Raw genomic sequence first — 12,768 nt, 5'->3', positions numbered from 1 at the left:
ACTATACCGTAGATACGGTACCCGCCATCCACCCGTCGCTCGCATCAAGCGACACCTCACCACAGTACTTCGTGCCCTTTTCGTTTCTCGCTGAAGTGGACATTGCCCACGACGCCCAAGAACGAACAGACGCATGCACGCACGCATGCATGTTACAGTACCGTAATGCTGTCAACTCTCATGTAGTATATATTGCATCGCCATGGCGAACGATGGACAAAAAGCCATGTTCGTCGACTCGCACGCTCTCCACGCTCTCCACGCTCGCTCCTCTCCCCCAAGCCAGACCTTGTCTGAGAAGTTTTCGGCCCTGCTGACTGAAGAGGCCTGAGACCCGAGAGCCCTCCCTGCCTACCCATCGTCTGGATGTGTGCTACAGTATGTTCTGGTCTGTTCTGATCTGCTCTATTCTGCCCTACTATATATATTTCCTTCCCTCTTCATCATTTCGAGCCGCGGTCCATCAAGAGAGAGCGATCGATTCCTCCACGACCCTTCGACAGATGTAAGGACCTAACTGTCTCGTCCTCGTATACCTACTTCCTGTGGCTTTCGCAGTAGCTACACTGCCTACTCGGTACCTAGGTCGTACATTTGGCGTTTGAAAACTCGGATCCGGAGAAGCATGGACGGAGTTATGGATGGACGGATGGACGTGCAGACGAGCATCCGTGCATCCGTGAGTATGTAGAGTTGATGGTTGGAGAAATACCTGCTCCGTAGCAGATTGGATCGTCGCTGAGCTCTAGCTGCCCTTTCTCTCCAAAGCCAGGGATGTTCGTTCCACGGATACTTGTACTTTGGTTGATATTGGCGTAGTGTGGCGTGGGTATAGAGCAGCACTCGAGAATCAACCACGGAGATGGAATCATGTATGCATAATCAATGCAATTCCGGTGGTGGAGTGGATGCAGTGGATGCAGTGGATGGACGAGATGCTCTCGAAGCTTCATATGGTGGCACTTCGGCTTCAAGATGACCGTCCGTATTGACGTGGGCTTGAAGTCGGTTTCCACTTCTCGCTGGGACGTGGGTACAGGCATTGTCGGTTGTTATTCGCCTGGTTGTCGGTTATGGGCCACGTCTCTCTCTGTCGGCGCCATCGACGCGTTCTGCGCATAGAGGTCCACGTCGCGACGCGCTTGTGCATATCATTGAGTCTGGCTTTGAGCCTGGCGCTGCCCGTCGTATAGCCCTGAGTAGTATCCCGCCCAGTAATACGCCATCTTGATGTTTTCGAGCGTTTGGTCCTGAGCCGCCGATTTAGGGGGACCTTCACGCCGGTCAGCACGTAGCATGTAGAAGGAGGGAGGCAAGAAGGACTCGATTCTCCATGAACCACCAGGATGTAAATACCTTGCTTACCTTTTTCGTCCGCTACGTTATCAGTAGCCGCTGGATGAAGACTCATATCCGCATGACCTGGTGGTTGGCCTGGGCCTATCATCGGAGCAGTAGCGGTGGCACCGACATTCAGCTTTGTGGCGAATGGCCCCCGGCGTGCGTTTGCGGCAACGGTCTCATCCTCCTCCTCTACCAGTTCGCCTTCTTCGGCCTCGTCGTCGCCAACCCCATCTGCAGTCTCAGCTCGAGTCACGGCCTCATCAGTCCCCTTCATACGGCCATTTATTCCGTGGGCAGCGGCAGTTGTGGGAGCGCCATCTTCAGAGTGACTAGACTTCGACGCCGCGCTTGTCTGCTGATCGTCGCCATCGTCGAGTTCACCCGCTTCAGCTTTCCGGAGGATCTCCTCCACGTCTTCCCCTCGCGCGTGAATACTATGATAGTATTCGTATTCGGCGAGGGCGTCGTTCCAGGACCGAATGAGGGCCGAGTCGTCCCAGATTTCCGCCTGGGTTAGCGTGCGTGTGGCGGTGGTGGTGGCGGCGGCGGTCTTTTGTCTTTTTCTCTTGGAAGGCATTGGCCGTGATGGTGACTGACGGGCTGTATTGCTGATCACAGAACCTGAGATGGTGGTGTGGCGACGCTGGGAGATGGCGCCTTAATATTATTGCAGAGTTGTTATGGTTGTGCTTGGGTGGGATTCTGAAACGGAGAAAGGCCGAAGACCGCTGTAGGTTACGGACAACTCGGTTTCCCCTGCTGTAGATTCAGTTGACCGGGAGGGCATGTGACAGCAGGGCGTGCATGGGCTCTGAACGAGCTTAGACAGATGTTGCGGTACGTGGGAAATCGATTAGACTGCGAAGAGAGACGACTTCGACTGTAAGCTTCAGTCCCAGTAGGTGAAGCACGGATGAATACAGCCTAGTCACCCACTAGTGGTTACGACCAGTTAATACATATCGCCATGAGGCTCTACATTAAACAATGGGTATTGTATACGGAGTACCTATATATATAAATATATATATTATTGTTCTTTTACCGAGAGTAATGACGGAATTCGGTCATGTCTCACACGAGCTGAACGTGCAGAGACTTTCGGTCGTGCACGCTAAAAATACTACCGTAGTTAGCCTCGTACTATCACCACTAGCACCTAAGCAGGTGACTAGTTAATTACTCTAGTACTAGCAGCTAAGGAACATAAGGAACATAGTGAGTGAGGAGGCAACCCGCGGCAACGTTCGTGTCTCTCTTATACCTCAAGTCCCGTGCTGCTGAAGGTGAAGACCTCATGCCGACCCCGACTCTTGGACACTCGAACTGGGGTAGGATCTGGAACGCCCTCATAGCTTCTTGCCATGGACTCTTATGGGAACGAGGACCAGCTACAAATCGGTGGTGGGGGATTGGCAGTACCTCTGTGACTTGGGTGTCGTGAGTAACATTTTGTAGTACACTTCGACGCGGGCAGTAGACCATGGTGTCCTATGTAGTCATTCCAGTCCACTAACCACGGCTACTATCCCTACTGCATCCGATGTGTTGGATGAGATCGATTCATCAGTTAATTGCGGCATGCCGTTTTTCTCTCCCTCGCCGAACTGAGCCGTGCTGGGCCCAAGGGAGCGCGGGGAATCAGTCTTGTTCCGCCAACGCATGCATACTGTACTCGCTGGGCGGTCGTCCATACTTAATGCAGTACATACATATCCTCCGGTTTTTGTTTCGTGGACAGTCAGCGGTACATCCACGTCGGTACCTTACTACCACAGACTCACAAGGCGGACCTTCCATACCCCACTACTAACACGACTCCTCTACTACTACCGTTACTACTACCGTTACTACTATTGTACTATCCTCTACTACCTCTGTCACTACTCCTAGTACTATTACCATCACGTACTTCCAAGATGCCTTCACCAATGCCTTCGAATCCCGAGCGCTGTCACCTCCCCCACCGCACGTGGACCCCTCTAGACAGCATCTACCTCTGGACCACCCTGCTTCTGGCCGTGCCATTCATGTTGATCGATATGCTCATCGACATGTACATATTATCCATCCCTGGAGGCTGGAAGCGGCGGCGCGGACGCACCCCGTCTCGCCTGTCTGCCACAGGTACTCGTACCGCGTCCGCATTTGCATCCATGGAATGATGATGTCTTGGCTTTGATCAAGGGGATTTCATTTCATTTCATTTCATTACCCTTTTGACGCCGGACTCGGGCTCAAGCTCGAACTCGGATTGTTGCATCCAACGCGCTCAGATCAGACCGGATCAGAAAAGATCACCCCCCTTCGTACTCTCTATCTAACCCCGGACGTCGGTCGTATGAACATCCGTCAATCAGTACCAGATCCTACGGCGCATGCTTGCATGCATGGCTGTCTTCGGGCGACTCCCTTCGATCACCACTTGGAAATCAATCGGCACGCCTCCTGTACTGGTCCATCGTCCATGATGTATCAACGACACTACATTGCGACTCTTACAACAACCCGCGACCACTCAAACACAATGGCTGACATGTAATTAATCCAAGGCCAGTAGAGCCAAGTTTGACAACTAAATGGGGTATCTATATTCAAGAAGAAGAAAAAGGGTCGAAAACTGCTGCTCGTCTCGCTAATCAACAAAGAACCCAGCTGCATAGCCTCCTCGCTTCAAGTACACGGTTTTGCCCGAATAGCGGTGGTCGTACAGGGTGAAACAAATGGTACCGTCTTCAGCTCAGCTCGGCCATGCCCGGAAAAAGAATAGTTTCTTCTTCGACAAAGGTCCCCGTCGTCCCAAATGCCCAAGCACCAAATTCCTACAGCACCATGGTGGCACTGAAAGCGGTGAAATAGGAAGACAATCGTTTTGAAGCGAGTGGTGATGCTGATTGTTGAGAGCCCAAACCCAATGTGATGCTCGCTTGCTGTGTAAATGCTGTCAAAAAAGAAAGAACCACTTCAAAATGCTCGGAAGATGTGTGGGCCAGCAGACATCATCCTGGAATGTCGTTCGGATCCTCTGAATCCAGGGCTGTGAACGGAAGTGCTCAGAAGAGACCCCCGAGGAAACTCCTCCTCTTGCTGTCGTTTCGGCCGCCCAATGCAGGGCGGCCATCCCACGTCTTGACCGGCGCTTCGTCGTATCCGTAGCCCCGATCGTCGGTCACGTCGCGCTCTTTTCGTCGTCTTCTCTCGCGTCGATCGCGCTCGTCGCTGCCGCCACTCGCCGACTTGCCTTCTCCGCGCCGTAAGCTCTTTCTTCGAGCACGATATTCTTCAATCTCGGCTTCGGTCATGCCGGCGTACTTGTCGCGGTGACGACTGCTGCGTTTGTGCTCATCGTCATCCACTGCGGCTCGTGGCTTCTCTCCGCTTGGATCCAGTACCGTGCCTTCGACGGGCGGGATCTCCGGTGGCTCGTCCGCCTGGGAGTTGACCCATGAGCTGGTTTTGTTAGCTGGCGGCGCGATTCCACGGCCGCTGCCGCTCCGCGACTCGTGATACTCTTCGACGAGCACGCTCGACTTCTTGCGGCTTGATCTGTACGGGTCGTCCTTGACTTTTCGGCTCTCCTTTCGTCTTCTCCGTTCGTCTTCCGCCGCATAGTACGACCGGCGGCGATCTTCTTTTGCAACGTCGTGCGTGACACCTTGCTCAGCCTCCAGTTGAGCACGCAACCGCCTTCTTTCCTCCCGCTTGCGATCCGCCTCCGCTTGAGCGTCTGTCTCTTCTTGTGCAATCCGCGCTTCTCGCGCAGCACGTCTAGCTCTCTTTTCTTCCCGTCGTCGTTCCTCTTCCAGCTGCTCTCGTTTCTCACGCTCGCGTGCTTTTCGCTGACGGGCCTCGATATCGGCCTTCTCGCGTTCTCGTCTTTCTTTCCGCCGGAGATCCCGTTCTACTCGGTCCGCTTCCTCTGCCTGATCGCGGGCGTCGCGTTTCGCCCTCCGCTCGGCACGTCGGGCTTCGATGTCGGCGTCGGTTTCCGCAGGAGCATCGGTAGTAAGTTCCTCGCCTTCAACGGCTCGAGATCTTCTGGTGGACTTGCTCTTGGTTCGGATGGGCAGATCTTCCGCGTCGGTGAGAGTGTGGCTCCGGGATCGTTCGGCTGCAGGTCGCCCCCCACCGAAGAGTCCACCGAAGAATCCGGTCGATCTCTTCGATGCAGTGTTGCTTCGCTTCAGCGTAGGCGGATGATCCACAAAGGCCATATCGTCGGGGCCGCTCGTGACCAACGGATCAGCCTGTGTCGGGCTCTCGACCATTACCATATCATCATCGTGGGAGAAGTTCTTGTTGTGTGACTTCATCTGTGAATAGGAAACCCTTCCGTCAGCATGGACCTCTTTGGTGAAATCGGGAGACCACGAAGGCCGCATAAGCCTGCCACGAAGCTGTGAGGAGGACGCGAGACCTACCTCTTTCTTTGCTTTGGCAGGTTTGGACTTTGACTTTGCGGCACCAGACACGCCATCAACGTGTGGCGGATTGTCGTTGGTGTGGATCATCACCATGTCATCATCGTCGATGGGGTAAGGATCGGGAACAGCTGATGGACAGACGTCAGTGATGCGCACATCGCGGTGCGAGAATACTTCAAGCTTACCGGAACGGTTCTTCTTGACGGACGGACGACGCTCGATCCTGCTCGACTTCATTCCCATGAGCTTGGCTACCTTGTCGGTCATTGGGGGCTCGTCTTCAGGAGGGGGGGAAGCAAAGCCGTCCATTGACTGACGCCTCGAAGATGGTCTAGAGCTGGCCGCGGTGCTGGGCCTTCGAGATGCACTTGTCTTGGAACGCGCCATAGCAGAGGGCGGCGGTCCGCCAAACATGAAGTTGGAGAAAGAAGGTCCGCGTGTGGTCTTGGGCCTTTCGGGTTTCTTGGTTTTCGAGTCCTTGTCGGAGCCGGACGACTTGGACTGCTTTTCAGCTTCCTTCCTGTCCTCTTGCTCCTTCTCCTTGGGAGTTCGGGTGGACTTCGACCGTGCGACACCAGTTGGCGACTTCTCCTTCTTCGGTGGTGGCGGCGGCGGCGGCATCTCCTCGTCCTTGGTCTTGTCTTTGGCCGATTTCTTTGGCGGAGGTGCTGCACCCCAGAATCCCCAAGAAGCAGTCGCGGATCGTTCCACCCTGGGCCGTTCCTTCTTTCCCGCTTTCTTGTCGTCTGGCGGAGGTGTCGCTGCCTTGACAGGCGTGGAAGCTTCTTCAAGATCGAGATTGTCGACAGCCGATTCCTTGGGGGTGGCCGCCTTGGATTTCACAGCTTTCTTCTCGCTGCTCTTGGCTTTCGTCTTGGGCTTCTCCGGCGACGAGGGTCCGAGTGGCGGATTGTAGTCGAGGTCGTAAAGGTCGTCGTCGAGGGCGCCAGGAAAACTACCAGGGACCGAGTCTTTTGACTTCTTTTCTTCGGTGACGAGAGACGCGTCTTGGGCAGAGGCCTTGGTGGTCTTGCTCGAAGCTGTCTTTGTCTTGACGCCTGCTGCCTTGGAGATTGGCTTCTTTTCCTCTTTGGGCGATGGGGCGTCGTCTAGCGGAGACAAATCCTTAGTCAGCCCGGCGTCGGCCGTCTTCGACTTCTTTCCGCTCTCTTCTTTCTTGCCTTCCAGTGCTTTGATGCGATCGGCGACGGAGGAGGAGACTTTGGTCTTTGTGGAAGTCGCAGCGGCCGTCATTGCCTTCGCGGCCTTGGATGAAGAAGAGGCCGGCTTCCCAAAGTCGAACCCGGAGTCCAGGTCTCTCTCGGGGTCAGCTAGTGCATCGTCCTCATTGGCCCACTCGTGTTTGCCAATTTCCTTTTTCGAGGCTGAGTCCTTCTTGCCAGCTGTCTTCTTGCTCGTCGACGCGTTACCCCAGGACCCAAAGTAGTCGTCTTCGACCTTGTCCTCGGCCGGCTCCTGCTTGTGCGACGGCGTCTTGGTCAGTTTCGACCCTTTGGCCGCCTTGGAAGCAGGTGTGGGCGCGTCAAGAAATTCCAGGAGCTCGTCCGTATCCTTTCCTTTGCCCGCTTTCGCGTCAGTCTTGGAGGACTTGGCTCCCTTCTTCTTAGAGCTCTTCGCTGCTGCCGCTTCTTCGGCCAGACGTGCTGCCTCAGCCTCAGCCTCCTCAGCCTCGCGGGCGAGCCGCTCCTCTTCTTCCCTTTTCGCCTGTTCTTCAGCTTCCTTCTTGGCCTTGGCCTCCTTGTCTTTCTTGGTCATTTTCGTGGTCGTTGGTGCGCCAAAGCCCCAGATGCTCTTCGTGACACTAGCCGGAGTCTCCTCTGGCAATGGATCCTCGAAAGAGGGGACCGCACCAAAGTCCTCCGCGTCCTTGCTCTTCTTCGACTTCTCCTTGCCGCTTGAAGTCTTGGAAACGGCGCTCTTCTTTGATGAAGCTTTGCTCTTCACCGTGGTAAGATCTGCCCAAGTATCTCCTGCAACGTCATCGTCAAGCGTGTCAATTGGCTGGGGTTCAGGAGTGAGACCCTGAGCGGGCGGGCTGGGCGCAGGAGGGGGAAGATCATCCTTCGCTTTGGACTTCTTGCTGCTTTTTTGGTCTTTGGTGGCCCAGGATCCCCAGATATCATCCTCGACGGTCTTTTCAGCCGTCTCAGCCGGTTTGGGCTCGTCGAAATCGGAGAAACCTTTCTTTTTGGAGTCTTTTGCAGACTTCTTCTTGTCTTTTGTGGTTGTGCCCCAGGAACCCCAGATGTCATCTTTCTTTTCTTCCACGGGCTCTGGCTCAACCAAGGGCTCGGGCTCGGGCTCAGGCTCAGCGATGGCGGCTGCCGCGCCTTTCTTCTTGGCTTCTTTCTCCTTCTTCTTCCTCTCCTTCGCAGAGAGGCCGAAGAAACTGTCATCCTCCTTGACCTCCTCGGCTGGTTCAGGCTCTGGTGCAGGAGGGGGTGGAGGAGGTTCGTCGTCGAAGTCGAGGAAGCCTTTCTTCTTCGTGTCCTTCTTTTTCTTCTTGTCGCTAGAGGTGGCCGTTCCCCATGTGCCCCAGGCATCGTTGTCCTTCGCCTCGGTTTCCTGGGATTCAGCAATCACTGGCTCCTCGATAGGATCAAGGAAAGTGCTCTTCTTCGCATCCTTGTCCTTCTTTTTCTTGTCCTTGGAAGAAAGGCTAAAAGCCCCCCACGAATCGTCCTGTGGCTCTTCCGACACAGGAGGTGGTGGTGGCGCTGGAGGTTCTTCCACTGGGTCTTGAACGCCTTTCTTCTTCGATTTCTTCTTGTCTTTGGTGGAGAAGCCCCAGCCATCGTCCACCTGCTCTTTCACGACTGGCTCCGGCTCAGGCGGTGGTGGGGGAGGTTCATCGTCGAAATCCATAAACCCCTTCTTTTTGGCCTTCTTGTCTTTTGTAGACGTCCCCCAACCTCCAAAGCCCCACGAGTTGTCTTCTTTAATCTCTGGTTCCGGTTCCGGTTCTGGGGCCGGTTCTGGCATCGGAGGTTCTTCACCAGGGAGGAGCAAGCCCTTTTTCTTGGCCTCCTTTTCTTTCTTTTTCCGGTCCTTAGCAGAGAGGTTTTCCCAGCCCGTAGTATCAGCGTAGAGTTCTTTTGCGGGTTCGGGTTCGGGCTCTGGTTCTGGCTCGACCTCGAGAACTGGATCCGGAATCGAGGGTTCAGGACTTGCCACCTTGCCCTTCTTCCCTTTCTTGTCCTTTTTGCCAAATGAGCTCCAAATGTCATCTGTCTCAACGGGAGCCTCGGGAGCGGGCGGAGGCGGAGGCGGCTCTTCTTCAATGATCGCACCCTTTTTGCCCTTCTTTTCCTTCTTTCCCTTGGTCGTTGTTTCATCCGCTGCAGGTGGCTCACTCTTGGTGTCAGCAGGAGCAGTCAAGTCCACGGATGCAGACAGATCTTCGATGCCAGACTTCTTGCTTTTCTTGTCCTTCTTTTTCCCTCCCCACGCGGCGGACATCCAGTCATCGCCGTCTGCAGCTGCAGGCTCTGGCTCAGGTGCGGGTGCAGGATCGGCTAGAAGATCATCATTGTCATTGAAATCGCTGAATGCGCTCTTCTTGGCCTTCTTGTCCTTCTTGCCCGTTCCGAAGCCCCAATCGAAGGTATTGTCCGTCGCGCCAACGTCAGCAATTGCATCCTTGGTCTCGACTACGGGCTCCTCGGTGATGCCTTTCTTCCCCTTCTTTTTGTCTTTCTTGCCCGTCGAAAATGCCCAATCGTCTCCTGCAGCAGCTGGCTCCGGCTCGACAGGAGCAGGTGGCGGGGGCGGGGGCTCGGGCTCCTCATCCCAGGAAAAGCCCTTTTTCTTTTTGTCTTTCTTCGATGCCGAGGTTCCCCATGCACCCAAAAGATCGTCGTCCTTCGAGCCAGGGTCAACCACTGCAGCCTGTTCGTCGGCTTTGGCGTCCTTCTTCTTCTTGTTATCCTTCTTGTTGACAGTGGAAAAGCCCCAGGCGTCGTCGGTGGGTTTGTTGTCACCAAGGTCACCGTCGAGGCCAAAACTTTTGTCTCCGGCATCCAAATCGCCAAAATCAAACCCGTAGGATGTGGTGGTTTTTTTCTTCGACTTGTTGCCAAAAGACCAAGGATTGTTATCCCCGAGGCCTGATGCCTCTTCCTTCTTGTCGGTGTCTTTCTTAGAAGTCTTGTCGTTGATTTTGGTGCCTCCACTGTCGAGGGATCCAAAGTCCCATGTCTTACCCCACGCACCAAAGCTCCCAGTATCCTTCTTCGTGTCCGTGCCACTGAAGCTGAAATCCAGCTTCGGGGCTGTGTCGTCAAGGCTGATGTCCTGAAATGTCGCAGCCGCTGGGGGATCGGGAACAGATGGCGGCGGGTCATCGGCGCCCTGACTAGTTAGTATATGCTGCAGCTGACATCTGGGTTACTCGAGGACAGACCTTTTTGCCCTTCTTCTTTTTGTCCTTCTTGGTCGTAAAGCCTGTTGTCCAGTCATCTTCCGCAGCAGCATTGTTGACATCGTCGGCCCAGCTGAGTGAGTTAGCAGCAGCCTGTTCCTCCTCTTGCTTCTTCCGTTCCTCCTCCTCCTCTTGTTTCTTCTGCTCCTCCTCTTCCTGCCTTTTCCTCTCCTCCTCTTCTTGCTTCTTCTTGCTCTTCTTTTTATTCTTCTTGCCGCCACCCATATCCCATTCTTCTTCGTCGCCTCCACCTCCATTATTGTTGTCATCCCCACCACCGTCACCAGCACCACCGCCGGCTTGGTCCCCCCCACCGTCTCCAGCACCATCTCCACCATCACCAGCAATACCGCCATTCCCCTCGTTGTCTGATTCGAGCCATTTCGCCTGCTGTTGAGCCTTCGCGGCCTTCTTCGCAGCTTTCTTGCCTCTGGTCTGTATGCCGGTAGTGTCGCCGAAATCTATGCTGAAGTCCATCGTTTCGACCGTCTTTTCGGACCTCCTGGCAGTAGATACGGGTCGGGGTTGCTCCCGGGTGGCGTCGAGCTGGGCGTGCGCGAGAGGTTCGGACAATTCCTCGGGTGTGAACGAGTGTTGGGTGGGCAGTATCGGCGGGCAGCTTCCATAAGGCTCGGGAACGTCTGCAAGCTCCTGTAACAAGGCTGCGACCAGCGCAGCTGCTTTTATATATGCATCGTAGTCGGGGATTGTATGCTATGGTCTGTGTTAGGCGACGTCGCAGTGCCAGGGAGGAAGTAAGAAAGAGCGGGATCTCAAGGTAGAAGAACTAGAGGCAAGCCTCGACGATTCGCGTTAGAATGAGGGATGTCTTGCATACCCGTTGTGCTGGCTTGTAGTTCTCGAGCATGGCGGTGTGCATGCCATAGCGCCAATCGGCATTTCGTAGTGTTGGAGAAATAAATGCAGCCTCCCCCATCTTGTAAACTCGCGAGCATTCACTGTCAGCCCTTGCCGTCCTGCAATAGTTCGGGATCCTTGGTGGAAATGACGCGTTTTCGCTGCCGGCGGGCGTCGTGGCGACGAGAGTTGCCATGCTGTGTCTGTAGCTGGGCGAGGACGGGAGACAGGTCGGAGTGTGAAAGCATTTGCTGCGGTGGCGGCGACGACGAGCAGCGCGCAAAATCGACGGATTAGAGAGCAGAGGTGAGTGAGACTGAGTCTACAACGCCTCTTGGGTCAGCGACAGAGAACTGGGAGCAGTGGTGGTTGAGCTGGGTTGGTGCAGCAAAAGGAGGTCACAAGGTGTTTGGGTTGCTCATTGGTGTGCAAAAGCGAACCAGCTGCCAATTGGCGACAGCAAAAGCCCCGAGGGAGGGCAGAGCGAGTGGTGGGTTGCGTGGGTGTGCCTGGGTGCGAGTGCCAGAATGCGCCCCCTTGCAGTCACGCTTTGCAGATCCCAGCGGTTCAGCGATTCGCCTGGCCAGAACGAGTCAAGGGTCAAGCCAAACAAGCCACCCCTTTCTCGGGATCTGTGTATCTGCCAGTTATCGCCCACGCTATCGATACACACAACCTGCCAGCAGGAGAAAAGGAGAAATGAGGTCATTCATATACGCCCGCGGTGGGCGAGCTCGATCAAGTCCGACAACGCTGAAAATTTCAGTGCCCAAAGAACCACCTTGAATGCATCAATTGAATCGCCAAAATACGGGCGGTGTTGACGTGCAGCGCGCCGCAGCGAATGACGCGCACAGCCAGCGTCGATGGTCATGCAGGCAAGCACTCGATGTGGCGACGAATCGCTCACCGCTACAATCGCGAGGTCACGCCTGGGCAAATAGGAAAGGGGCTGATGGCAAGCTCGCCGGTGATGGGCTGGAATGAGCGAGACCAGCCAAATCGCAGGACTTCAGCGAGCCCATTTGTGTGGGCGGCGCGCGGGACGTGCCAGTTAGTGACGTGAACCAAACACCACCCAGCCCGCTCCCGAGGGACGGACACAACCAGCGATTTGGCGTGGGAGGTTTGTTGCTTAAAGCACTTGTTTGAATGCCGCAATTGGCTCTTTCGCATTGAGAAGCGGGCAGGCCCACATAGCTCGTGAGACTTGCCCCCGATGTCATCCGAGCCGCCAAACGAGCGTGAACAGCAGACCCGCACGTCGCTCACGGGTACAGTACTGGGTAGACCGGATCATGCCTGGGTGCCGTGGGTGGCGATGCTATATAGGACGTCGTGGGTGCATCACGAATCCTACCTAGGTATGCTATAATAGGCGCAGTTCAACACGGACGGCTCGAGCCAGAAGGCGCGCGTGAATGCGACGGCTTGACCGGCCGATGCAGCGCACCATCTTCTGTGACTGGTCGACCACTATCGGTATCGTCTAAATGCTGGGTGGGCAGGGCCGATGCAGGGAAATGCAAAGCCCAACGCAGTTCATCGGTCGGACAAAACCACCCCAACTTGCTGCAGCGGCTCGGCGACATGCCATATGCATAACCAGACACCGGCCACCATCCTCTTTTGGAAGTCATAATCCTTCAGGGCTCTGGGCAGACAGTGCCATAAAGTACGGGATATTGAGCGTGCATGCGC

General features: G+C 55.2%; 2 protein-coding genes across 2 annotated transcripts; both read right to left on the bottom strand.

The window, feature by feature from the left end:
* Positions 1–1,151: 1,151 nt before the first annotated feature.
* G647_06183 (uncharacterized protein) lies at positions 1,152–1,921 on the bottom strand (the record flags this gene model as incomplete). Its single annotated transcript, XM_008730506.1, has 2 exons — positions 1,152–1,273; positions 1,366–1,921. The coding sequence occupies 2 exons, from the start codon at positions 1,919–1,921 to the stop codon at positions 1,152–1,154; spliced, it is 678 nt and encodes a 225-aa protein (XP_008728728.1).
* A 2,476-nt stretch (positions 1,922–4,397) lies between these two features.
* G647_06182 (uncharacterized protein) lies at positions 4,398–11,146 on the bottom strand (the record flags this gene model as incomplete). The annotated part of the gene is made up of 5 exons (XM_008730505.1): positions 4,398–5,657; positions 5,766–5,896; positions 5,954–10,139; positions 10,192–10,923; positions 11,048–11,146. 5 exons carry the CDS (start codon positions 11,144–11,146, stop codon positions 4,398–4,400), a joined length of 6,408 nt encoding a protein of 2,135 aa, XP_008728727.1.
* Between the last annotated feature and the right edge of the window lie 1,622 nt (positions 11,147–12,768).

This window comes from Cladophialophora carrionii (assembly GCF_000365165.1).
Source record: "Cladophialophora carrionii CBS 160.54 unplaced genomic scaffold supercont1.5, whole genome shotgun sequence".
Lineage (NCBI taxonomy): Eukaryota > Fungi > Ascomycota > Eurotiomycetes > Chaetothyriales > Herpotrichiellaceae > Cladophialophora > Cladophialophora carrionii.
Note: the sequence above shows the minus strand (reverse complement) of the source record. Positions and strands in the feature narration are given on the sequence as shown.